The following is a 27,876-nucleotide window of genomic DNA, read 5'->3' as shown; positions in this document are numbered from 1 at the left end:
TGGTCCCCAGCTCCAAAAAAAAAAAAAAAAAAAAAAAAACACAGGCCTGAAGCCTTTACAATGTCATGAGTGAAAAAGGAAGTAAGGAGACGGGAGAGGAGGGGAGAAAGGGAAGGAAGGGAAGGGGACTTCTAAGTGTGAAATTATTTCAAATCAAAAAAGATTTTCGAATGCCAGCCTATGAGGCATGATGGGTAACCGTGATGTAACCGTGGCACAAGGATTCTGGAGGTGACCAACATTTTGGTTTGGGTTTGAGGCCTGCTCCACAGGAGGAAAATTCATGCCTGATACTGCAGACTTGATCGAAGTCCATGACTCAAGCGGTCATTAGCCCTGGGATGGACTGGTTGGGAAGGCGTCCAATGCTGTTGTCTTGCTAGATAGACCTGCTGCCAAACCGTCTTTTTAACATTTGTTTATACCCACAGTGCTCAGTGCTGCCCTCAACCTTGGCCAGAGGAACTTCTCTCTGCAGTTGCCAGCAGTTAATGCAAAGTCTCAAAACTGGTTAAAGTGATACCCTGTCCCCAAAATTTCTTCTTTACGAAAAAAAGAAATACACGAAACAGGTTTAGCATAGGCCCTCTGGAGGAAAGTTTGCGGCTTCCTAAAATCTTCAGCGTGTCCTTACCATGTGACCCAGCAACCAGCTCTTGGCAGTTCGTCTTCAGGAGATGAACACTCACGCTCACAGAGATCTGAACTCGAATGTTCCCTGCAGCTTTGTTGGTAATAGTGCTGAACCGGAAACACGAGCGGATGGTTAAACTGTGGCGGAGCTCGCCCTGCGGTACAGCATTGAGAAAGCCCGGGAAATGATGCCGAGTGCCAACCTCAGAAGATCCCACGCTGCGTGGCTCTAGGTGTGCAGCGTTCTTGAAATGGCAAAAGTACAGACGCGGGAAAAAGGAGTGGTTGTCAGACGTGGTGGGAAGAGGGAGGGAGAGAGGTGGCTGCCGCTGTGAAAGGGAAACTCGAGAGAACCTTGGGATGGGACAGGTTGACTCTTCACTGTGGAGGGAGGCGCACAAACCTGCACATGTGATAGAATAGCGTGCGAGCCTGCGAGCCACATGTGTGCATGGCACACAGAACCAGTAAGGCCTGAAGAAGAAACACTTCTTTTTTTTTTTTTTTTTCTTTTTTTCGGAGCTGGGGACCGAACCCAAGGCCTTGTGCTTGCTAGGCAAGCGCTCTACCACTGAGCTAAATCCCCAACCCCGACACTTCTATACAATCAATCAATCAATCAATCAATAAATAAATATTCCTAAAAACCAGTCTGTTACTTACTATTGATAAAGTCTCAGGAAAGATTCTTATGTGTCTCCATTTCTTTGTCAGTATGATGGGTTTGGTGATAGGACTCGGATCAAAAGAGCTGCACCTAGAGTTAATAAATATTCGTTATTACCTACAGTAGTAAGAAGCACTGAACTACTATTATGAAAGCTGTCTGATCTCTGTACAGATTTTCTGTGCCAATTTTAAGATGTCACTACTTTTTAAGTAACATTCTTTCTATTTTTATTTATTTATTGTATATAAGTACATTGTAGCTGTCCTCAGACACACCAGAAGAGGGCATCAGATCCCATTACAGATGGTTGTGAGCCACCATGTGGTTGCTGGAATTTGAACTCAGGACCTCTGGAAGAGCAGTCAGTGCTCTTAACCACTGAGCCATCTCTCCATCCCCAGAGAGGTCTCTTTTAAGAGTGGAAATCTCACCAGAAAAAGGAGAGAGGCGTGGGGTGGGGAGGAATCCACACAGAAAGCAGGATTGAGGAACAGATGAACAGATTATGTCCCCAGAAAACAGTGTGTCAAAGAACACCTTGACTGCATTAAACCATGGAGGAAATTAATTTTCACACTGCATATGAATTTCTAAGTCTAGGGCCTCTGGGGCTTGTCATTCTGAAGCTTAGCGATGGGTTTAACCACATGGTAGTTTAAAAATCCGCCAGTTTTCCTAATGTGTTAGCTCTCGCTGTGGCCTCTAGGCAAGGCTTCCCATTCCAGAAGGCGTGCACCAGCACAGCAAAATAACAGGGAGAGAAGACATCTCCAAGCATGTGTTTGTAGTTTTTTGTTTCGAATGTTTGATTTTTTTATGGCATTCATGTTAATTTCAAGAGTCTCTAGCCCTGTTGAGGAAGATGACCTTGAACTCCTGATCCTCCGGCCTCCACTTCCCAGTTCCCGAGATCACAGGGATGTGCCTTCCACAAACTTCCTGGGTGGTAGGCAAGGACTTTATCTATTACATCATCATCCCTGGTGTTTGTTCCTTTGTATCAGTGTCTCACTCTGTAGTCCAGGCTTGACCTCAAAAATCTCAGCAATCCTCCTGCCTCAGTCACTGGAGAGCTGGGATTACAGACATAACCCCCTCCCCGCCCCCCAAGCCTGGCTCTATTTTTTGGAAAGGGGATCTCAATTAATCCCCATCTAAAAATCTCCACATCAGCCAGAGATACTCTGAGCTCAAGGCAGTGGGAAGAATTGGCAAAGAAAACCCACCCCAGCTCCTAAGGGCTCCAGGTCGGAAATCTCCTGCATCGCCTCCTGTCTAGGTCTTTGCTAGAAAGAATCCCACGACCAGGAAAGTTGACTATGTTTTTCTGTCCAGGACACTGCCAGGGAGGGGCTCCTGCTCCAGAGGGGTCCAGGCACGGCCAGGCCTAGACTGCAGCACAGAGCACACTCCCTCTCTCTGTAGGTCTCCTTGCTACTCAGGAGGAACTAGCTTTGCCACTAGCGAAGAGCTGAGCCAACTGGACCAATTTGAAATGAAGTCGAAAGAGTGACAAATACAAGTCTTTGCCAGACAAAAGGCACAGACGTGGGCGGAGGCGTGCTAAACCTCTCAAACAGTCTGCCCTGTCATTACCCGGGCCCCTCCTGAGCTGTGAGATTTGGAACTATCCTTTCAAGTTCCCAGCCCGTAACACAACAGAACTCTATGAGAGCAGAACGCGCCTTACCCGAAGCATCTCTTACTTCTCCCCATGCAACTGAAAACCCCAAAGCACCGAGAATAAACAGGTCCAGGCAAGCAACTCTGAGTAGACAGACAGACAGACAGACCATACATTTTTTTTTTAAATTTTAAAGTAAACTGTACTGTGCTTCACTCTGATGGCGAAGACCCTTGTAGAAATTTCTATCTATGAAAGAAACTGAATATAAAATGAAGATTGGGAAATTGAGAAAATACTGATCTAAAATGCAAATCGAATCTGAAGTAGTAATAAATGAGTACTCCTTAACATACACCCAGAATGGAGGTTATGGATGCCCCACATTGGTGGGTCAAGTGGGTTTCTTCCAATGTCTTTTTTTTAAAATATTTATTTTATGCATATGAGTACACTGTAGCTGTCTTCAGACACCAGAAGAGCGCATCGGATCCCATTACAGATGGTTGTAAGCCACCATGTGGTTGCTGGGATTTGAACTCAGGACCTCTGGAAGAGCAGTCAGTGCTCTCAACTGCTGAGCCATCACTCCAGCCCATTCTCCCAATGTCTTATGAGCTCAGGGAACAAGCAACAATTACATTTAGCTTTAAAAAAAAGATTTATTTACTATTTTTTCCAGAGGTCCTGAGTTCATATGTCCTCAGACACACCACAAGGGGCCTCAGATCCATCTACAGATGATCTGTGAGCCACCATGTGGTTCTGGAATTGACTCAGGACCTCTGGAAGAACAGTCAGTGCTCTTAACATGAACCATCTCTCCAGGCCCCACACTTAGCTTTATAAACATGTTTTCTAGACAGCTTGCTAAAGGCTTTGTTGGATGTGAAGTACCTGATACTCACCCAAACGACAGCCAACAAGAACCTTTCCCAGGAATCACCCAACGTAAAACTTTTTGCTATTTATACTTCGTATGTAAAGATGTTTTGCTTGCATGTATTATGTGCGTCATATGCATACCCAGTACCTCTAGAAGTCAGAAGTGGGCTTTGGTCCCCACAATCTTAAGTTATTGATGGTTCTGAGCCACCCTGTGGTGTGACCCAGGTCCTCTGCCAGAACAACTACTGCTTTTAACCAACCAGCCACCTCTCCAGTCCCAATTTTCTGACTTATAAATGTCAGTTTCATGGTGGATTTTCAAAAAGGGAACAGGTGTCCCAAATCCTAGCTGGGCACAGAGGTACTACCTGAAGTGCCATCTGTGCAGGAGGCTGAGACAGGAGACTGCTTGTACCTGAGAGTGACGGGCTAGCAAGCACCATAGCAACACAGTTTCAAAAAGGAAACAAACAGAAAAGCCGGGATTAGCAGTTTTTATCTGTAATCCCAGTACTTGGGAGGCTGAGGCAGAAAGGTTGGTTTGAGGCCAGCTCAGCCTATGGAGTGAGTTCCAGGTGAGCCTGGCCTGCAGAGTGACACCCTCTTTCAAAACAAGACCGCAGGGTAGTGATTGGAATGAGTGGTTATGGCTCTCATAAGCTCATAGATCTGAATGCTCCATTGAATGCTCAGTGGCCAGGGAGTGAAACTGTTTGGGAAGGATCAGGAGGTGTGGCCTTATTGAAGGAAGTGTGTCACTGGGTATCATTGGCTTTGAGGTTTCAAAAGCTCATGCTAAGGGGCTGGAGAGATGGCTCAGCGGTTAAAAGCATGGACTGCTCTTCCAGAGGTCCTGAGTTCAATTCCCAGCAACCACATGGTGACTCAGAACCATCTGTAATGGGATCTGATGCCCTCTTCTAGTGTGTGAAGACAGCTACAGTGTACTTATATTCATAAAATAAATAAATTAGTTTTTAAAAAAAGGCTCATGCTAGTCTCAGTCAATCAGTGTCTGTCTGTCTGTGACTCTTTCTCTGTCTGCAGATCAGGATGATAGCTTTCAGCTACTTCCAGTACCATGCCTGTGTGCTTCCTGCTATGATGATCATGGACTCAGCCTCTGAAGCTTTAAGCAAGCCCCCAGTCAAATGCTGTCTTTCATGAGCGTTGCCTTGGTCATGGTGTCTCTTCACAGCAATAGGACAACAGCTAAGACAGTGAGGGCCCACACTGAGATCCTGACTCAAAACAAAACAAGCAAAAACCTCAAAATCACACACCACAAACATTTCACTACCATTTAACCCTTTCGTTTGCGTGTGATGTTTATCATCAGAAGAACAATAAATGGCTGGAGAGACGGGTCAGTGGCTAAGAGCACTGGCTACTCTTCCAGAGAACCCAAGTTCAATCTCCAGCACCTACATGGCAGCCCACAATTGTCTGTAACCCCTGTTCCAGGGGAACTGACATCAGTGCATGTGAAATAAAAAAATTAAATAAATTATTTTCAAAATCTTGCTTTAGAAAATACAATAAAATTTACCTGGAGTGAATGAGCGAGCCGATTTATCTACTTAGTATTTATTTAATAGTATTTATTTATTTATTTAAAAACAGTGTGTATCATATATCCCTCGCAAGCCAGCATCCCCAGCGTTTTGTCCTGATTCTGTGATCACTGGCGCCATTGCTCTCACACCCTCATAAGCATGTTCAGAAACACAGTCTCGGTTTGATGATAGCCCAAGCTGTGTTTATCCTCAGACAAGAATACCCAAGACGTTCAACTCAAAAATACAACCAATGTGCTCCTTGAAAAGGCGGGGAGAGGGGCTGGGGTGGGATGGCTCAGGGGTTACCTGTGCCAGCTGCCTCTGTGCAGGACCTGAGTTCAGGCCCCAGCATCTATGTCAGATAGCTCAGTACTCCAGGGGTGACAAGGTCCTCTCCTGGCCTCCGAAGGAAGCTGAGCACTGTCGGTCTTCACTCACACAGACACACACCCATAAATAGAAACGAAATAAACCTTAACGAACTGAAAAGCCACGAAGGACAATTCCAACCAAGAGGTCCTTCTCGCTTTGGTTCATTAGACTGGGAGACAACCACTGGTGCCAGCCCTGCTCACATTGGGGGGCGACTACGCAGATCTTGGTCCACAGATTAAGGGCTTTCAAAGAACACCATGGCTCTGTAAGTCATCCTGTAAGGTGACCCCAAACTGTAGCTCAGCATGACAGCCAGAGCTCCTGTACCCCTAGAGTGGAGGCAGCTTTGCCTGCCGCCCCGAGGATTCCTGTTCACACATAATCCACACCATGTTCTGAACACCAGCTCCATATCCAGCCAAGTCATGGCCTCTGCAGGCCTGCCAGGGCTGAAGCTTGCCTGGTGGGCAGTGGGATCAGAGAATGGGGACCATTTTTCATCAGGAATAAGGCCACCTTGTCATCTCCGCACTCCGCTGCTAATTGGTACCTGTAACCTTGACAGGCCCAGGCGCTCCTGTAGCTCTCCCACTTAGTGTATAAAAGGCAGAGACCCTGAGGGTTCAGAACCCGGTGGTGACCTCAGTGGCAGAGCCGAGGGAGGAGGGCTGTGGCATTTGCTGGCTCTAAACCATACCAGACGGCCGCAGACTCATCTCAGAGGTAAAAGACGTCCAATGTGATGGAGGTTAGTTTGAGGAGGAAGGGAAGTGGGTTGACCCCTTGTAAGCCTGTTGCTTTTAGCTGCTGAGTCAAATTTAGGTCTTCATAGCCAGTATATGCAGGTCTTCATAGCTTCAGGATTCATGGTAGCCTATGGTTCTGACAGTTAACTCAGGCCTGGAATTGACCTTTTCTTCTAAAACTCCCTTCTTGTATCTGCTTATCAGTGACCTCTTTGTTTGTTTATATTTATTTATTTATTTATTTTAATTTAAGCCAGGTGTGGTGGCACATGCTTTTAATCTCAGCAGAAAGGAGGCCAGGGTAGGTGAGTCTCTTACGAATTTGAGACTAGGGGCTGGAGAGAGAGAGCTCATAGGTTAAGAGCACTGGCTGCTTTTTCAGAGGACCTGAATTCAATTCCTAGCACTCACAAAGGCAGCTCCCAACTGCCTGTAACTGCAGTTCCAGGGGGTCCAACAGACACACATGTAGGCAAAACACTAATGTATATAAATTAAAAGTAAATTATTTAAAAAAGAAGAAGATTTTGAGGCTAGCCTGGGCTACGTGGTGAATTCTGGGCCAGCCATGCCAGCATAGTGAGACTGGCCACATACTAACAGAGGGACCCCAAAATTCCAGACAACAAACGTCTCTTCCCACTCAGAGGCACATCTCAGTGGCTTCTCAATAAACTGGTGTCGGAGCGCTGGCCCTCGCTGTATATCATCTTGAACTAAACTCCTTAGAAGGCAAAAGAACTGTCTGGGAGAGGTTAAAAGGCAGATTTTGATGGAGATTTTGATCTTGAACCAACGATGCTGTTGTATCAATTCCCGAGCGGCAAGAATACAGCTGGCCCAAGGGACCGAGGGCAACAGCACTCGGTGGGGATCCCATAGCAATAAAAAGTCTTCAAGACGTTAATGAGCAAATCTGGTACAATGTGCAAAAATGAACATTTCCGCTGCTTATTTCATTTCCCTTATTTCATTATACTTTGTTTTAGCTGTGTGTAGCTCTGCTGACCCTGGAACTTGCTACAATTCTCCTGCCTCTGCCTCTCCAGTACTGGGATTGCTCCAATTTTTTTGTTTCCATATTATCACACAGTAAGACACTTGGCTGTGTATGCTTTTTCTGTGAATTTTACTCCACAAATGTACAGTGTATCTCGACTCCCCCGCTCCCAGTCAGAAGGCAAGAGAACTTTGTCCCTCCGCACCTCTAATCCCAGCACTCAGGAGGCAGAGGCGAGCAGATCTCTGTGAGTTCGAGGCCGGTCTGGTCTACAGAGTGAGACCCTGGCAGCCAGGGCTACACAAACTCTGTCTCAGAAAAGAAAAGCAAGAAAAGAAAAGCAAGAAAAGAAACGCTCTTAATATATTCCAGATGAAAGTTCTTTGTCAGGTATTGGCTTTGCAAGCATTCTCTCCGTTTCTAGCACGCTCCTTCACTCTCTTAGAGTCTGTAACACAGCAGAAGGGTTTTTTTCACTTTAGTGAGCAGTTTTTGCTTCTTCTTTTGTGAATTCTGTCTTTGGTCTTATATCTCAGCTCCCTGTCAAAACCCAAACTATGAGGGCAAAAAACAAAACAAAAACAAACAAACACTTTCCTTTATTTTGTCTTTATTTATTTTTATTTTTTTATTTTTTATTTTTTATTTTGTCTTTAAAAGTTATATTTAGATATATAAACTGCTCTGAGTTGATTTTTGTATTGAGGTCCATTTTTAAAAGATTAATTTATTTATTTCATGTATGTGAGTGCACTGTAGCTATCTTCAGACACAGCAGAAGGGGGCGTCGGATGGCTGCGAGCCACCATGCGGTTGCTGAGCCATCTCTGCAGCCCTGATTGATTATTCTGGTACTATTAATTGAGACATTATCCTTTCCCTGTCGGGCGGCCTGCTGCCGGACTCTGCTTTGCGCCCTGTGTTAGATCTTCAGTCGATCAGTGCCATTTTCCTCCATCAGGAAGCTTTAGAGTAAGTCAGGTGTTCCTCAAACATCATGTTTCCCCTTCCCAAAGTTCTCTGGTTACCCGGGTTCCTTTACCTTCGGCCGATAAATTTCAGTATCAGCTCGTCTGTATCTGTTTTTACAATCTACCTTGGATTTTTTTTTTCGCGTCATAATACATGCATAAATTAGTTTGGGGAGACTGGTGTATGTACTGTATTGTGTCACAACCTTGTGTATCTCTCATTCTAAAGGAGGTTTCCCGTATTCCCCTCATCAGCCTCTAGCAGACATGTATATGTCCTCTTGGGTTACTGTCTAACATGTATGTGTTCTATTGAATTAATATTACAGTGTTTCATGCTGGGAGAATTATTGCAAATGCCATTAAGATTTAAATTTTAGTTTTGGATTGCTCATTGTTCATTGTTAGCATGGGTTGGTTTGGGGGCATTTATATGCCCTACATCTTTGCTAAATTCCTTGATTAGCTCTGGGAATTTATAAATTACATTTATTTATTTATTTATTTATTTATTTATTTATTTATTTATTATTTGCTGAGAGAGATGATCATGTCATACATAATGCACATGTAGAAGTCTGAAGACAACTTCTGGAAGTCGGTTCTGTTCTTCCATGGACCCGGTACGCTCAACTCATTGGGCTTGAAAGAGCCATCTGGACCTCAACCCTACACCCAATCTGTTAAACGCAGTCTTTTGTAGCTTAGCCTAGCTCTGAGCTTATTATGTAGTTGAAGATAGCCTGGAACTTCTGATCCTCCGGCCTCCATCTCCCAAGTGCTGGAATTGCAGCATGGACCAATGCACCCGGCTTTATTCCTTACTGAGGATTGAACCTGGAGTTCCAGGAACGCTAGGCAAGCACTAGGCTACATACATCCCTGGCCCCTCAGGAAATTTTGAGTGGTTTATTTTATATATACTTGAAAAGAGTACCTGTTCAACTTCAATCTAGTCAGGTGACACTCACGTTTTTAAATATCCGTGATTGCCTCTGGATCCTCTCTACGTTTCTTTGATTATTCAGAGAGGAGAAATGTCATTTCTACCACATCCAGATGTGTCTGTTTCTTTGCCCAGCTCTGCCAGGGTTTGTCCGTGTGTCCTGAAAATCCTGTGCTTTCAGCATTCTAGCCTTTTCCGCGCGTGTCTGGATGTGATTTCCTTTGGATTCAATCTCTCGAAACTAAAGATTGAGGATTTATGGAGGATTTTTGTTTTGTTTTGTTTTTGTTTTTCCAAATTGGGAGACTTTGGCTTTTATTTGTTCCAATATATTTTCCTGGGCTTCACTCTTTATCCCCTCTAATTCTTTAGCTCTAATTCTCAGAATCCCCCTTTTCCAGTCCCTCCGGCTAAAATCTGAGCCTTAGGTGGCCGAGTTTTGCTGGGACTACCGAGAGAGAAAGTGGCCAGAAAGGTCAGCTCCTCCCTGCTGGGCTGCAGCGCCCTCTACTGGAGGTCAGGTGTTTCGATGTGGAAGCATCGGGAACTTTAGTTCTTGCGCCGTTTCTGGGTTTCAGATGGCCTTGAGTCTAAACTGAGGACCGCAAAAACAAACGGAAAGTTTAGCGGTGCTCACTAATCTTGCAATTCTAGTCTTTCCCCACAAGCCTCCTCCGACTACGTGCAGTTCGGAATCTCACATGTCACCTCACAGTTTGTGTCCACTCCTTATTGGCCTGTTTCTATGGTCAATAGTGGGGTTTCTGTCCTCCATTTTGTCAGAAACTGGAACCTTTCTATTCAGTACAAGCCATGACTATAGAGAAAAATCCGAGGGATGAGAAAATGGTGCAGGCGTCTTGCTACTCAAGTACGAGGATTTGAATTCCAATCCCAACACCGATGCAAAGTCTAGTGTGATTCTATGCATGCACACCTGTGACTGAGACTGCAGCTTGCGGCTGACCGTGTAGTCAAAACATGAGCTCTAGGTGCAGGGACAGAACCTGCTCTAAAGGGACAGGATGGAGAGTGACAAAAGAGAATACCCTACACTCTCTGGCTTTTGTGAGTATGGATGCATCATACACACGCACACACCATACACACCACAATATACACAAATACACACAGACACCACACACATACACACAGATATCACATACACATACATACATACACACACACACACAAAGACACCACATACACATACACAGACACCATACACACCATACCATATACAGATATCACACACACGGCACACACACACGGCACACACATACACACATACAAAGATACCACAAACATATACACAACATACCATACACAGACACGTACACAGACACCATACACACTATACCATACACAGATATCATACACACACAAAGCACACACATACATACACAAACACACATACCACACCATACACAGATATCACACATACACACACAAAGACACCACACACACATACACACAGACATCACACATACACATAAATAACACACACACACATACATACCACACACACACATATAGAAAAAAAAAAAAAGAGAGAGAGAGAGAGAGAGAGAACTTGCTGTAGGACCTGGGTTCAATTCCCAGCACCCACTCTGGGTAACTCACAACTACCTGAAACTCCAGTGTACACACAAGCAAAAATAAAAATAAATCTTTAAAAAACGACAATAATGGGGTTGGGGATTTAGCTCAGCGGTAGAGCACTTGCCTAGCAAGCGCAAGACCCTGGGTTCGGTCCCCAGCTCCGAAAAAAAAAAAAAAGAAAAGAAAAAAAAAAACGACAATAATAATAATAAGAATCTGGAAAGTGGCTAAACATTTTTAGAAATTTGAAAAGTAATCTTGTTAAAAAGTAGCTCTTAGGAAATGCTGGCCATGCAGGAAGCTCACTCTTGGAATGCACAGTACACTGTGTAACAATGAGGCCTTCTAGCCAAGAGTCATAAGAATGACCAGTATAAGCCAAAACTCTTTAAAAAAAAAAAAAACCCTCTCAGATTCCTCCATTTGGTCCTAATGCCCTAGGTAACACGAGACCCGAGGGACTGAGCTGTTGGCATGGCATCGGACTCACGGGGGACAAATGTTCTCTTCTTTCATTTGACTCCCTGAGCATGTGTCAGCTCCCCATTCAGAATAGATGCTTCACAGATGTGATCGGTTCAAGTTCTGTGTAACTGAATTAATGCTATGGTTTAAGCATTGATTAATCCGGGGGAGTGGCGCCATGGTGACTAGAAGCCGGAGAGTGAGCAGAATTAACTTCAGGCAAAGTCTGGCCCGTGGTCTCCTCAGTGAACAGACACAGGGGGGTCGTTTATTTCTCTAGAACAGTCCCCAGTGCTCCCAAGAGCTTCCCGGTTATTAGCGCCTCTCCCTCACCCCTCTGCAAAGAGAAGCGGTTGGTCTCTATAAAATCGAGGAAACTAAAACACAAACACAGGAAACACATGCCTGTGACAGAATGTGCTGGCCCTTCAGATGAGACGCTGACCCCAAAGCACACCCGTCCCATCCCCGTGGGTGAAGGCAGTGGGCCAGGACTAAGTCTCTATACCAAGGATAGAAGAAAGAGTTCTTCACCTTTATAGAGCCTAACGAGTGTAATAAGATCTGTCCATTTCAGTGCACAGGTTGACAAATGTTAACAATTGCACCCGGCTACCCAACCACAATTATAAACAAAGACACAGCACGTTTTCATAACACTACAAAGTAGCCAGGACCTTCTGCCCAGACCAACTAGAAAACTCTATCTGGCTTCTGGTAGCTGTGGCTCAGCACAGACTCTGAGGAGACCACGTCCCTCCCAGGTTATCCCTGCCTGTCAACCAATATGCATGTCCAACACCTGCCCCCAAGCACCCACAAGCCCCTTGGGCCAGATGTGGATTCACTTTGTCTCAACTCCCACCCTAACAGCTGACACAAGAGGTGTTTATGTCTGCGATAAGAATCACCCCCTTCCCTAGGCTGGAGAGACGGCTCAGTGGTTAAGAGCACTGACTGTTCTTCCAGATGGACCTGAGTTCAAATCCCAGCAACCACATGGTGGCTCACAACCATCTGTAATGAGAACTGATGCCCTCTTCTGGTGTGTCTGAAAACAGCTACAGTGCACTCATATAAATAAAATAAATATTTTTTTAAAAAAAAAATCAGATGAGGTGGATGGGAGTATTAGGTATTTTTCATTGTCTTTACTCTCGCTTTCATATTGTCCTGAAAGCGTGTTTTTAAAGTTGTCACATATTTATTTTATTTTACTTATGTGAATGTTTTGCTTGTTTGTCTGTTCACCACATACGTGCCCGGTGCCTGCAAGGTCAGAAGAGAGCATCACATCCTCTGGAAATGGAGTTCCTAATGGTTGTGAGGCACCGTATGGTTGCTGGGGACTGAGCTCAGGTCCTCTGCAAGAGCAACCACTGCTCTGAGAGGTGGAGCCGTCTCTCCGCTCCTGATTTCCTGGAAGTTACAAAGTTACCAACAGCAACCTCTGTAGTCCTGCTCCTCGTGACACTGACGAGGAAAACAGATTGAGGAGTTGAGGGGGATGAAAGTGAGATACCCTAATAAAAATGATTTTCAGGGGCGTGGCCCCCACCCTAGCGTTCCCGAGAAAGCAGAAGGCAACAGGCAGGGAGTCAGTTTTCTCTTTCCACCATGTTGGGCCAAGGAAACCAACTCAGGACTGGTGGCAAGTGCTTTATCCTCTGAGCCATCGCTCTGTCTGGGGTGTTTCTTTGTCTGAGTGCACATATGGAACACCTCTAGGGATGTGGCAATGTTCCAAGGGCAGAGGGGCGAAAGGGCTTCCCTGATGCTCCTCTGAGTGTGGGCTGTTGGGTGACATTGCTTAACCTAGAAACAATGGTTTCTTGTCACCAAACCATTATGTGGCAGAGAGCAGACCAGGTGTAATGAGAAAGAGTCTCAGTCACATATCCAGGAACCAGACGGTCGTGTTCAAACGAAGAAAACGGACTCTCTCCTGAGATGTCTATTATGTTCCTCCAGCTTTGGTGACCCCCACCAGACAACAGTCAGAAAGTCTGAGGTCTGAGACTATAGTCCTAACTCTGGGAACGCTGAGTGGGCCCAGAAGCTCCTAGCCAAAGCAATGTAGTGAGATTCTGATCACAAAAACAAAACAAACAAACAAACAAACAAACAACAACAACAACAACAAAAAACCAACTCACGGATTGCAGTGCACATCTGTAATCCTAATACTCACGAGGTCGGAACGGGAGAATCAGAAGTTCAAAGTTACCCTCAGCTATGTAGGGAGTTCCATACACTCTGGACCATAGACCCTGTCTTAAAAAAAAAAAAATTCAAAATTCAGAACTTTTTGAGTGCTGACACACTGCCACAGTGGAAAATTCCACATCGTGAAACTGTTTCATGCATGAAATTCTCTAAAACGATGCCTAAAATCGCATCCCCGGCCATGTGCACAAGGCGTGCAGCAAACACAAATGAATTTCATGTTTAGAATTGGGAAAGCATTCCATTATGCATATGCAAATATTAAAATATCTTTAACCATTTCTGGTCTCAAGCATTTTGGGTAAGATATTCAGTTTGTAAATGTACTCAAAACTTATACGTTGCAATGTGCTTTAAATCTGTGACCAAGTTGAACTTAAGAGAAATATTGAAGATAAGAAAAGTGGACGCCATAAAAAACCAATTTTTTTTTAAAGCCAAGTCTCACTAGGTAGCCCTGGCTAGCTTAGAGCTTGCTATGTAGACCAGGCTGGCTTCAAACTCACAGAGGCCCATCTGTCTTTGCCTCTTGAGCACAGGATTAAAGAAATGTACGTACTATTATGCCTGGCAGGAATATTTTTAAATTTAAATTTAAATTAGAAATAATGTTTTAAGTTTAAATGTTTAAATCAAATAATATTTTAAAGATTTCACTTTATTTGTTCGTCTGTCTGTTAGGCTTCTCGAGACAGAGTTTCTCTGGGTAGCCCTGGCTACCCTGGAATCATTCTGTAGACCAGGCTGGCCTCAAAACTCAGAGATTCACCTGCCTCTGCCTCCCAGGTACTGGGATTAAAGGCGTGAAACAACCACTAGCTGACAAGATAATTTTTTCTTTCAAGTTTTAAATTCCCGGATGTGTGAATGTTTCTGTGCACATGAGTACAGATATATTTGGGGACCAGAAGAGGGTATCCATCCTCTGGAGCTGGAGTTACTGGCAGTTGCGAGCTGCCCAACCTGTGTGCTGGGGACTGGGCTGGGATCCTCTGAAAGAATTGTAGCTGTTCGTGACAACTGAGGCATTTTCCCAGCCCTCAGAGAACTGTCACAAGCCGAGGACATTGGCTCCGTGAAGACAGAGGTCTGGGAAAAAAAACATGTTTTCAATCTCCTCTTTACTTAGACCCCACCCAACTCTCATGGTCGCTGACCTTGAATCATGGGCCAGACCTTTAGGAGTCCCGGTGGCCCTTCATCAGCATCCAGCTGTCACACCCTCATCTCCATCTGACTTGCTGGGCTTGCTCTCCCAAGTTCTGTCCTCTGTCTCTCCCCAAGGGTACACAGGCCCTAGGTACAGCAGGGGAGTCTTCATTGAAACCCCTCTTCTTCACTGACCCCCTGGGCTGACCACTCCGGATCCCTTGAGAATCAGTGCACACTGCAGCATCTCTGCCCCTCATACTCTGGCCTCGGCTGATCCCAGGCTGCCTCCTGCAGCTTGGTCACCCCTCCCCGGGACCCACTCTCACCCGTCCAGTCTACATCCCAGCATGCCTTGCACAGAGATAGTCTGGGCAGCCCTGATTTCATTCACACACATATGGGCAGACCTTCTTACTGCTCTTAAAATAAGACTGAAATCCTCTCTGGGTGAGCCACGGCTTTCCCTCCAGATTGGCGTCTCCTGTGCATGCCTCTTTGGGGAACTCCAGCAAACAGGAGCAGCTGCCGTCCTTGCTTAGTTCAGATAGGGTCTTTTTGTGTAGCCCTGCCTGACTGGCACTCTCCATGTAACCCAGACTGGCTTTGAACATACTTGCTGTCTTAGTTGTGTTTTGTCGGCTGGACTTACTGAGCTCTGGGAGTTGAGCAATGTGTGTGTGTGTGTGTGTGTGTGTGTGTGTGTGTGTGTGTGTGTGTGTGTGTGTTAAAAGTGATCCCAGAATTGCTGAGGCAGACTTGAGTGGATCTTTATGAATTTGAGGACAGCATGATCAACACAGCAAACTCCAGGTCACCCGGAGCCACACGGTGATACCCTGTCCATTTTTTTTAAAAGTGAAAATTAGGGCCATCTAGCATGAATGGTGCCCATGCGTGTGCATACTGACTGAAGACAGCTTGGCGTTGGTTGCATCAAACCCTGAGATCATTCGTCGTCACACATCCCTTGGGCAGAGAAGGCTTAAAACTTTCAGAGTTTGTCAGGTCATCATTTGAGATGACACAGGTGACTTCTGTCACTGCTGAGTGAGTCACTGCCTAGCTCCTCATGTGGGTGCCCCAACCCCACAGTGCACATGCCTGTGCTTACTGTGAAGGGATGGGTCTCCTTCCAGGAAGGAATTTTCCTCCAGGCTGGTGTTCACAGCACTCCTGCCCAGGTACACTCCACTCTTCATGCTTGGACCTTCTGTCTTCAGTTCTTACTGTGTGTTGACAAGGGATGCCCTCAGGAGGCCGGGTGCCTCCGGTCCTGTGGCTGGCCAGGGTCCTAAGAAAACTGCAGTCTGTGTTCAAATGGATCCTGTATCCTGCAGAATCCAAGGATCACGCTCGGAAGGGCTTCACGGCTCCTTTCTTTTTCAGGGGATGAACAATCAGTACGTCCGTCGAGAGGTCTTCTGTAGGAACACCTGCCATGAACTCAAGCGGTTCTGGGAGAGGGAGATCGGCAAGCAGACATGCTACAGAGAGTCTGAGGAGCACCGCCTGGGGAGGAGCGCGCTGAGAAAGTATGCAGCAAAACGACTTATGCACTTACATGTTTTCCGTGATGTCTCGCCTGTATGTCTGTGCAGCACGCGCATGCAGTGCCCTGGAAGCCAGAAGAAGGTGCTGGATCCTCTGGAACTGGAATAGCAGACTTGTTAGCTGCCGAGTGGGTGTTCACGATCGACTGTAACTCTAGCTCCAGGGGACCCAACACCTCTGGTGTCTTTGTATACCTTCTCTCTCTCTCTCTCTCTCTCTCTCTCTCTCTCTCTCTCTCTCTCTCTCTCTCTCTCACACACACACACACACACACACACACACACACACACACACACACCCTCGTGCACAGGAATTTATACACATCATTTGAAATAATAAAAATAAGTACTGGAGATGGCTCTGAGGCAAGTCTGGGTAACATGAAACTGTTAAAAAAAAAGAAAAAGAGGGACGTTGGGAAGGAAAGGGAGAAGGGGGAAGGGAGGGAGAAAGGAAGGAAGGAGGAAGAAAAAGAGCTACAAAATGGACAGAGGAGAGGGCTCACTTGGTGAAACATTTGCCACACAAGCATAAACACCTGAGTTTGATCCCCAGCCCAAACAAAGTATTCAGGCACAGCAGTGCACACCCATAATCTCTGTGCTGGGGAGACGGAGGCAGGAGAATCGCTAGGACCTGCTGGTTAGCCAGTCTAGCTGCATTGGCCAGTTCCAGTTTAGCGAGAGATTCCTTTATAAAACAATAAAGTAGGGGCTGGAAAGATGGCTCTGAAAGAGAGAGAGCCTGGGGAGGGTGGGGATTTAGCTCAGTGGTAGAGCGCTTGCCTAGGAAGCTCAAGGCCCTGGGTTTGGTCCCCAGCTCTGAAAAAAAGAAAAGAGAGAGAGAGAGAGAGAGAGAGGGAGAGAGAGAGGGAGAGAGAGAGAGAGACTCTTCCAGAGAGTCCAGGTTCAATTCCCAGCACCCACATCTGTGGCCCACAACTATCTGTAATTCCAGTGCCAGGGGATCCAATTCCCTCTTCTGGTCTCTGGGACACCAGGCATGCACGCGGTACACAGACATTCATGCAGACAAAATATTCACACACAACATACAACACACATACAACACACACACACACACACACACATACACACACACACACACACACTTTAATTTAAAAATAAGGTAAGGGACAACAAGCAAGCCACCAGACATTGATTTCTGGTCTCCGAGCGCAACGCCCCCCCCACTCCCCACATGCATACGTATATGTACACATGGAAAACCCAGTCAGAAAGTGACTCTGCCCCTTTCCACTCAGGAAAATAAAAACACAAATACATTCAACTTGCAAGTCCTCCATGTACCCTCCTAAAACCCTAATGCTGAATGGCTTCAGGGAGGACGCTTCTCAGGGCCTCAGCTGCAGTGACGAGGGCCCCATCTGTCATGTTTCTATTTCTAGACTCAGGGAAGAATGGAAGCAGAGGCTGGAGACGAAGCTGAGGCTGAGGAACAACCCAGATGAGGCTGAGAAGCAGACAAATGTCAGCTGAGGGCTCCTGCAGCCCTGACCAAGGCACCGGAGGTCACTCCGCTAGAAGCCAGTTGAACCCCAAGCCCCTCTGCTTGCACGTCCTTCCCTAATGCCCCATGGCAGCTGCTTGCCAAGTCTTCCTCTCTGCATGGAAGTCAGGCTACTACTCCCAACGCCTCTGAACCTGAGCTTGTTTAATATCAAGGGGTTTGTTTTCCTATCACTTCCCTCTAGCTTTAAAATACTCGTGTTTTAAAGTACGAGCATACCAGAAGGGTGCACATCAGAAGGGATTTAAGCATTGCCCCACCGTTTCACCCAGGAAACATCACTACATGAAATCTTTTCTCGTATTTCCCTTTGAAGAGAAGAGCCCATCTACAGGAACAGTAACACCAGTAGTCATAACATAAGGCTTGCGAAGAACCAGTCTCTGTGTGAACTCATGAACCATGTCTCTCAATAAAATATGGAAATAATTTTAATAAATTCAGTCATGTGCTAGTCCGTGAGCACTCTCTTCTATGTACGCATTTGGTGGGCTCTCCACGAGTTTGCACTGGTTAACGTACAGTCTGTTAGCTCAACCAAGCTGGTGTCAGGCCACGCCAAGGGTGCTTAGCACACAGGTGCTAGACTCGGAAGTGGCATTGTCACTCCGTCTCTTGGGTCCAGAAGTGTAAGGGTCACCATCAATGACAATGCAGTGGTAACTGGGTCTGGGAAACCTTTTTTTTTTGTTTTGTTTTTGCACAGAGGAAAAGAGGAGAGAGACTCATGATTGTTGTATATGAGACCTGTAAGTCTTTAAACACAGGGCTAATTCAACTGGTAAACAGAAAAGCAATTCCCTGGTCACATATGCATTTATTACTATTATTATTGTTGTTGTTGTTGCTACCATTTACTACACTTTAAAAATACTTACTTTCATTTAAAATTATGTGTAGGCATGTGTACCTGTGTGGGGAATGTGTGGTGTGTGTATGTATCTGGGGTGCAGTGTATCTGGCAGGGGTGGCATGTGTATCTGTTGGGGAGGGTGTGTGCATTTAGATGGGATATGCACATGTGTCTGTGTAGAGTGCACATGTGTGTCTGTGTGTGGGTGTGCATGTGTGTTTGTGTGTGGGGTGTGCATGTGTGTCTGTGTGTGGGTGTGTGCATGTGTGTCTGTGTGGGGTGTGCATGTGTGTCTGTGTGTGGGTGTGCATGTGTGTCTGTGTGTGGGTGTGCATGTGTGTCTGTGTGTGGGTGTGCATGTGTGTCTATGTATGGGTGTGTGCATGTGTGTCTGTGTGTCTGCGTGTGGTTGTGCATGTGGGGGTGTACATGCGAGTGCAGGGGACTATGAGAGCTGTAAAGTCTTTGGGAGCTGGTGTTACAGGTGGATGTGAGCCTCCCTCTGCCCGAGCTGGGGACTAAACCCAGGCCCTCAGCAAGAGCAGTATAAACTCTTAAACTCTGAACCATTTCTCCAGCCCCAACTATTACAGCTTTTTATGGACAAGAAAACAGAGGCTCAGAATCGTGACACAAGTATAAAACGGATTAGCGACAGAGCCGAGATTCGGTATCAGTTCCAACTCCAAAGCAAATCCTCATTTCAAAACATCGCACTAATTAATGACCGCCCAAGTGTCCCTACTTCATGACTTGTGCTTGGTGGTAATGTATTTTAATCAAATACCAAAATCCATGTATAAGATGGTGCTAAAATCCCACTAATTAAAAAATCCTCAGCGGAGTCTGAATTGAAGAGTTCAAGTGTGGGGCGTGCATGCGACCCGTTTCAGATGCCGGGAGCCTGCACCAGCTCCCTAGAAGACGCTCGTAGGTCTTGTTAGGGCCGGAAGTGAAACCTCCCAGGAAGACTCAGGTTTGAAGCACCCGGTCCTCAGCCGAGAGCCCTGTTCTGGGAAGGTTTGGATCCTTCGGGCTAGTGGGTAGCTAGCCAAAGTGGGCGCTGGAGAGAGGTTATACCTGGTTCCAGCCTGAGGGTTGAGCTCCCTCACCGCTCGGATGTGAACAGCCACACCACAGGTTCCAGTCACCACAAACTGAGCTGCTCCCAACACCACCCATGATATAGACTCATCCTCTAAACTGTGAGCAGAGATGAACCTTCCCTCCCAGAAGTTGTGTATCTCAAGGGTTTTGTCTCAGCAGCCTGAACAGAAAGGTTATGTTAGTAACAGCACAAAGAATGTCAGCGGGGTTGGGGATTTAGCTCAGTGGTAGAGCGCTTGCCTAGGAAGCACAAGGCCCTGGGTTCGGGTCCCCAGCTCCCAAAAAAAAAAAAGAACCAAAAAAAAAAAAAAATGTCAGCATGGGGCAGTGTGTGTGTGTGTGTGTGTGTGTGTGTGTGTGTGCAACAGCCAGTTCAACTGGTGTTCCAAATCAAGGAGTCCCATCTCCCCGGTGGACGCCATGTGTCCCCCTGTCTCGTTTTCCATGTTGGTGTTTACATTGGATTAATTTAAAAGGTGGGCACACCGGTAGTGTGAACAGTGCTGAACATAGCTGAGTAGATTAACAAGTCTCCAGTAATGGCAATTAAGGGAATTATATGAGGATAGCAAACTTTTCTTTTTTTTTTTTTCCGGAGCTGGGGACCGAACCCAGGGCCTTGCATTTGCTAGGCAAGTGCTCTACCACTGAGCAAAATCCCCAACCCCCAGGATAGCAAACTTATTCCAACTCTTAATATCAAACTTGGGCTATCTTACTGTTTGCTCCTCTGATTCTCCAAAAGTGTTTTTCTAGAAGCCTTTCCACTCCCATTCTCAACTCTAAGTGACCCCAACACCATCTTGTTTTCTCAATAAACAATGCTTTATTCTCTTGGTTACTCAGGCTAAAATCTAGCCATCCCAGTCTTCTCTCTCCCTCACATCTGTCCTGTCTAGGCTACTCAAGGTCCTGTAAGTCTGCTTTGGGTGAGCAACATGGCTCAGTGGGGGGAAGCTACTCACTGAGAGCTCCTGAGGACCTGAGCTTAGTCCTGGAATCCACAGTGGAAGCAAAGAACTGGCTCCTGAAACTTGTCCTCTGACCTACACACATTCACCACGGCAACTCAATATACTCAAATATATACACGTCCTACACACACACACACACACACACACACACACACACACACACACACACGATACCCACTTACACAAATGATGATAAGCAAGTGTCAAATGTCAGCTTCACTTTCTTAAGGCCATAAGATTTAGACTCTAAGCCACTATCCCTTGATTCAAACGCTTCCAAAAGTTTAACACACTTAAATTTATCGTCTTCAGCAAGGCTTAGTGGTACAGGCCTGTGATCCCAGCATGCAGGAGGTGGAGGCAAGGGGGTCAGCAGTTTAAGGACATGCTGACTCCATAGAAAGCTCGAGGTCAGCCTGGGCTACAAGAATTCTGTGTCAACTTTTTATAAAAGTTATAAAAGTCCATCATCTTTAGTACAAATCTGCTTAAAAGAAAATTCAGTCTCCCACACTTAAAGGTTTACTCTGGGAAGGTAGATTGGCCCACTCATTATGAAAATTCTTTAAAAAAAAAAACCCACCCTTAAAAACAGAATCACCATACAAACAAGTCAATTACACTACTCCAGGGTCGAGACCTGAAGGGTTCTAAGTCATCACACCACAGAGACACCTGAACGTGCGTTTATTGCAAGACCATTCCCCATACCCGTCGTGGAAGCAGCCCAGGTGTCCATTAACGGAGGATGGATAAAGGGCGTATATTATAGATTACATATACAACAGAACATATAGATTCGATACACGATGGAATTTTATGTAGCCACAAACAAAATGATATCATTTGCCACAAAACGGTTGGGAAGCTGGAGAGACGACTGAGCAGCTGAGAGCTGTGGCCGCTCTTGCAGAGGACGCTGGTTCAGTTCCCAGCACCCACATGGTGACTCACGACCATTTGTAACTCTAGTCCCAGGGGGCCCAAGACCCTCTTCTGGCATCTGTGTGCACCAGATAAGCACACGGTATACAGGCATCCAGGAAAACACTCACGCACACGAACTTGAGTAATCATTTTTTTAGTTATGTTGTTTGCTACAAGTATGGATGCAGCCAGAGACCATGACATTACTGGGGGTGAGGGACAGACTCAAAAAGAGAAATATTGGGCTGGAGAAATGGTTCAGTGGTTAACAGCACTGAGTGCTCTCCCAGAGGTCCTGAGTTCAAATCCCACATGGTGGCTCACAACGACCTGTAATGAGATCTGATGCCCTCTTCTGGTGTGTCTGAAGACAGCTACAGTGTACTCATAACTAAAATAAATAAAAATCTTTTTTAAAAAAGCAGAAATATTATATGCTTTCTCTCACATGTGGACTTTAGTTTTTATGTAGGTATATGAACTCCTATCTTTGTCTCTCTCTGTCTCTGTCTGCTCTAGCTTTTCTTAAAGATTTGTTTATTTAATGTATGAGCACACTGTAGCTGTCTTCAGACACACCAGAAGACACTAGGGCATCAGATCCCATTACAGATGGTTGTGAGCCACCATGTGGTTGCTGGGATTTGAACTCAGGACCTCTGGAAGAGCATTCAGTACTCTTAACCACTGAGCCATCGCTCCAGCCCCCAGTCTGCTCTGTCTGTCTCTTTCTCTGCATCTCTTCTTCTGCCTTTCTGTGTCTCTGTCTCTGTCTCTTTCTGTCTCTGTCTCTCCCTGTCTTTATCTGTTCTGTCTTTGTCTCTCTCTGTGTCTCTGTCTGTCTCTGTCTCTCTGTCTCGGTCTCTCTTTATCTCCCTCTCTCTCTCTCTCTCCATATATATCTATCTATGTGTGTGTGTGTATGTGTGTGTGTGTGTGTGTGTGTGTGTGTACCTAACACATAAATGGTTCATTTAAGCTGTAAATAGAGCCCTGGTAGGTAAATTAGCCTCTGTGTCAATCCCGCCCCATCAATGTGGTGGCCTCCACACAGGGATCTGAGCAGTCCTAGCTGTTGCCGCTGGAAACCTTGATACCCTGGAGACGAGCTGTAGATGCTTCCTTTTGTTGCCTGTGAGCAAAAGCAATTGGATTAACGTGCCTAGCAGCCATGATAGCCAGCTTCTGGAGACACTGATTGATACAATAGGGAAGGGACATGAAGGGCAGGTTGTGGCTACCTAGTCTTTGTATGGAAAGCGAAGACGAATGGAGAAGACGGAGGACTTGAGATGCCCACCACTCAGGGCTTTGAGGCTGAATATGGGTCACACCGCATCTGGAACAGCCCTTAGGGATGGGAACAGCGTCCATGTGATGGGACACAAGGCTGATCTGTGGGGCAAATGAGGGGAACGTTTGCATACAGCACAGCACTATGTTTTATGAGAGCCACCGCCATAATAACCCCATTCAGATCTGGCTGAGGGAGGGGCTGAATGATACCACGTGTTTCCTCTCTCTTGGCAGAGAACCAGCTTAGCATTGAGCTAGTAACAGGAGGCAGGCTGCAGCCTGTGGGTGAGCTTTCGAAGGTCCTTTTAGAAGGTCCCCTCCTGACCAGGAAACTTTCCTAATTCTCCAGACATTTCTGTGGAATGGGGTAGGCCATAGGGTGTGGGGCTTCTAGAACCTTCCCGAGGTATGTCCACTCCAGCAGTGCCCACCGGAACCCAGTCACAGTTGTAATTTTCCCTGATAAATATGATTTCTACTCCATGGTGGCTGGCTCATGCCCTGAGTCGTTGACAACTGGCTCCATTCAAACTCTCCAGGAACCCATCGGCTGTCTCGGGGGCAGCTGTCTAATTGAGACTGACTTATCAAGAGGTTGGAGTAGCTGAGACGCTAGATGGGAGGTGTGTTGTGGAGTGACCCACGGTATTAACCGCATGGTAGGATGAGTGGTGAGTTTCCGAGTAAGAACTGGAAACATAGAGAAGGAACTGTTCCAATGAGATGCGGTGAGGAAGCGGTGTCCAGTGGGGCTTGAGAGGGAAGAAATGCGCTTCCCGAGATAATCCCCATCTTTTGAAGTTACTGATCCTATAAACAGCCTTGGAATAATCACCTGGAAGAGGGCAGTCAGAGCTACGACTCAAAAGAGATATGGAAACTGAAGGCCGAGGGAAAACTGTCTCCCTGAGTTCCTACCCCTGGCCTCTTTCCTGTCTTAGTTTGAGTCTCTATTGCTGTGAAGAGACACCATGACCACTGCAACTCTTATAAAAGAAAACAGTTATTTGAGGCTGGCCTACAATTTCAGAGGTCTTGTCCATTTTCGTCATGGAGAGAGGCATGGGGGCAGACAGGCAGACATGGTACTGGGGAAGGAGCTAAGAGTTCTACATCTTGATCTGCAGACAGCATAGGACTTGTGAGCCACGCTGGGCAGAGCTTGAGCATCTGGAAAGGGTTTTAAAGACCCTTGATAGCAAGAAACAGCAGCTCCCAACATCTAAGGCATCTGTCTCCTTCGTGCCTTGATGGCTCTCTTCTCTCCTTCCCTCCAACCCTGACCTTAGAAGATTATGAGAGGCCTATATCGTGACAATCTAAGTCAAGAAGACCCTGTCCTAGAGGGCAGGCCTGGGAGCAACAGACCAAGGATCTGGGACAAAGGTAGCAGGACTGCTGTCTTCCCACCAGTGATCCTGGCTCCCACATAGACCTGAACTCAGGGCTACACCCACCCAGTGCTTTCTCAGTACTAGGTACCCAACCCCCCAGGCTGCTGCCCTGTGGCTTCCGGGGGATACAGGTGAGGAGAGCTCCCAGCTCCTAGAGATAAAGGAAATGCCTCTTCCTCCTGCATTGATGTGACAACAGAGCAAGAGAAGATGTCACCACCTCAGTGAATAAATTGGACAAGACTCATCCATCCCTATCACCAGCAACTCCCTCCAGGGGCACTGCAGGCCTTGTTTAGCTCTGTCTCCACACCACCCAGCCAAAACACAGTGTTGTTATGAACCTGGGGGCTGAGGGAGGCAGCTGGATTCACACAGCCTTGTTGCTCAGTTCTCCTTTGCTCAGACTGTGACTTCTCTCCCGTCTTGGAGAAGCTACACATTGTGCCTGCCCCTGGCGTGCTTCTGCCCTCTTTCCCTCCATTCAAACCTGGGTTCAGGGATCTCTCCCAGAAGACCTGGGCATCAGGGTGAGGAAAGAAATGGCACGCCAGACTCCTCCTGTCCCCTTTCCCGTGAACAGCAGGGCAAAGGCTCTGAATTCCTCCCAGTCTCCTCTGCTCTGCCCACCCCTCATCCCTCCTCAGTGTCACAGAAACTAGGTCTGATTTCCAGTGAAATTCCGCTGGAGATGGTTTGGAATCCTTGTCGTTCTCTGTCCCTGCCCGCTCTCGTTGACTGTATACCACTCTAAGCTAAGAGCAAGGTTCTTGAAGACTCAGAGCCCACCGTTTGCTGGGGAGGATCCTGGCTGTCTTAGTCACTACCTCATCCCTGGGGGTTTGAGCCATGTTTTGCATTAACCCTATCCATTGAAAACCTGAAGCCCGTGTTCCTGCATCTGCCTCCTTCCTCCTTCATGAAGATCAGTAACAACAGTGGCACTTGTCTGGGACTAGAGGGAGGGACTCTGTGTGACTCCAGGAGGGGGTTCAAACAGTCAAGGAAATTGAGATGCATCAGTAAAAGCTAAACAGGATGCAGGGAAGAGAAGGGGCAGGGGCCGTGGACCCTGGGGGAGTAGGCCTTTGCAGGAAACGCTGTGGAACCAGGAAACCCGCAGGACACAAGGGAGACTTTTCTGGGAAGAGCAAGGGTCAGGGGGTAAAGGAAGGCCATCAGGGACTCTAGAACTACTAATATAGGTGGCAAGTTGTCTTAGTTTGGGTTTCCATTGCTGTGGAGAGAGAGGCACCATGACCAAAACAACACTTGTAAAGGAAAACATTTAACTGTGGCTCTTTAGAGCTTTAGAGGTTTTAGTCCATTATCTGCCACAGATGCAGGTGGATATGGTGCTGGAAAAGGAGTACAGAGTTCTACATCTTAATCCACAGGTAGCAGAGCAGACTGTTTTTCCACACTGGGCAGAGTTTGAGCACATATATGAGACCTTAAAGCCTGCCTCCACAGCAACACACTTCCTCCAACAAGCCACGCCTACTCCAACAAGCCACGCCTACTCCAACAAGGCCACGCCTCCTAATAGTATCACTTTCCACGGCCAAGCTTTCAAACATGAGTCTATGGAGGCCATACCTATTCAAACCACCACATTCCCCTCCCTGGCCCCCCATGGGCTTATAGCCATAACATAATACAAAAATCCATTCAGTCCAACTCCAAAATTCCCCATAGTCTACAACAGCCTCAAACTTGCTTAAAAATCCAAAGTTCAAAGTCTCCGAGATTCATGCCATCTCTTAACTATAATCTCCTATAAAATCAAAATAATTAAAAAAAAACAAAACCAGATCACGCACTTCTAACACATAATGGCACAGGATATCCGTTACAGTTCCAAACGGGAGGAAAGGCAGCATAGTGAGGAAATACTGGACCAAAACAAGACAGAACACCCGCTGGGCAAGCTCCAAACTCTGCATCTCCATGTCTGATATGAAAATGCTTCTCAGACCTCCAGCTTCTTTCAGCTCTGTTGACTGCAACTCGCTTCTTCCCGTCCGGCTGGCTCTGCTCCGTTAGCAGCTTTTCTTAGCAAGGATCCCAAGACTCTGGCATCTCCAAGGCAACCAGGCTTCACCTTCACAGCGTCACACAATGGCTTCTCTGGGCTTCCATGCAGGGACATCCCTGCCACGCGCCTGGCCTCGGCGACTTTCCTTAGTCACGGAGGGAGATTCCATAAACCCCTTTCTTCTATCCTTGACTCTAAAGCCCGAACCACTTGGCTGAAGTCGATGAGGTCTGCTGCTAGCTGGGGCTGGAACATGGCCTCTTGTTCAATTACAACATCGCCAGCTTTCTGTTTTCGATGACTTCCTTCGCTGCCTAAGCTTGGCTGTTTTGGAATTTGCTCTGTAGACCAGATTGGCCTTGAGCTCAGAGATCTGCCTGCCTCTGTCTCCTTAGTGCTTGGATTAAAGACACGTACCACCAAGCCTAGACCTAAGCTTTCCTTTAATTCTGTTTTCCTACCTCATGGGTACAGCATCCCAGGGTGAAGTCTGGACAGCCCCTTAGGCTCCTTGCAAAAACCCTCCCTGGGGAGCCTGGGCCTGAGTCGAAGATGAGGTAATTAAAAAGCCTACCAGGATTGTAGTCACAAACCAGAACTATACCAAAAAAACTCTGCCTTATGAGTAGAGGTGCAGACAGCAGTGCTTGCCCTGGAAAGGGTCCTTCCAGGCACAACACAGCTTGTTCAGTTTCACCAGGAGACGGCCAACAGCCAAGGGGATGGTAGTGTGGGCTGGCACCCATCATTGGAAGCTAGATGATCCAAGCCCGAGCCACGCAGATAGACACTAGGGGTGTGGATGGCAAAGGCCTATGGGATCCTATGTTAAAGGAGCCCTCGGCAATGCCTACCAGCAGAAGCACCAAGATGCATGCCCAGGTAAGGACCAGAGTGCCGGGATACAGTCACATAGGCATGGAAACTTTTTGGTGTTAGGACCAGGCCAAAATCCAGGCCATGAAGCCTGGAGACTCCGGCAAATGTGCCCAAAGGCCAGATTCACAGTTGGGCGATAAAGGAACACTAATGCCCAGACCAACTCCACCCAGTCCTGGCAAACGGACTTTGCAGACCCTTTGACCTCTCTGGAGTGCCCCTGGGCGTGGCACACGACACATTCCCTTTATAGGAACGATGCAGTTCCCACTTAGAGAGCAAGCTCCGAATTCCCAATATCCCTGTGTCTGAACAGGGCTCTGGCCCCTCTTGTAGCTGAGAGTTCCATCCATGGGCAGCTACCTGGGCATTTATGAGCATCACAAGCTCCTAGTCACCCACAGTCAGGAGACGCCATGAAGAGACAAAATGGGGATGTGGGGGCTTCAAGATGACTTGACTCAGTCAGG

The 27,876-nt window shown here is 46.7% G+C and overlaps 1 protein-coding gene and 1 long non-coding RNA gene across 2 annotated transcripts; one reads left to right on the top strand and one right to left on the bottom strand.

The window, feature by feature from the left end:
• Nucleotides 1-648: 648 nt before the first annotated feature.
• Nucleotides 649-26,827, bottom strand: LOC116907404. The gene is made up of 3 exons (XR_004388825.1): nt 26,468-26,827; nt 1,297-1,390; nt 649-741 (listed from the first exon to the last, which is right to left on the bottom strand). It is a non-coding gene; the product is annotated as an uncharacterized LOC116907404 (long non-coding RNA).
• On the top strand, nt 16,034-18,055 carry Fam240a (family with sequence similarity 240 member A). Its single transcript, XM_032910357.1, is given in 3 exon segments — nt 16,034-16,389; nt 17,817-17,902; nt 17,905-18,055. Coding segments are annotated over 3 exon segments (480 nt in total). The 5' UTR covers nt 16,034-16,054; the 3' UTR covers nt 17,964-18,055.
• Nucleotides 26,828-27,876: the final 1,049 nt, after the last annotated feature.

This window comes from Rattus rattus, chromosome 8, assembly GCF_011064425.1.
Source record: "Rattus rattus isolate New Zealand chromosome 8, Rrattus_CSIRO_v1, whole genome shotgun sequence".
Taxonomy (NCBI): domain Eukaryota; kingdom Metazoa; phylum Chordata; class Mammalia; order Rodentia; family Muridae; genus Rattus; species Rattus rattus.
Note: the sequence above shows the minus strand (reverse complement) of the source record. Positions and strands in the feature narration are given on the sequence as shown.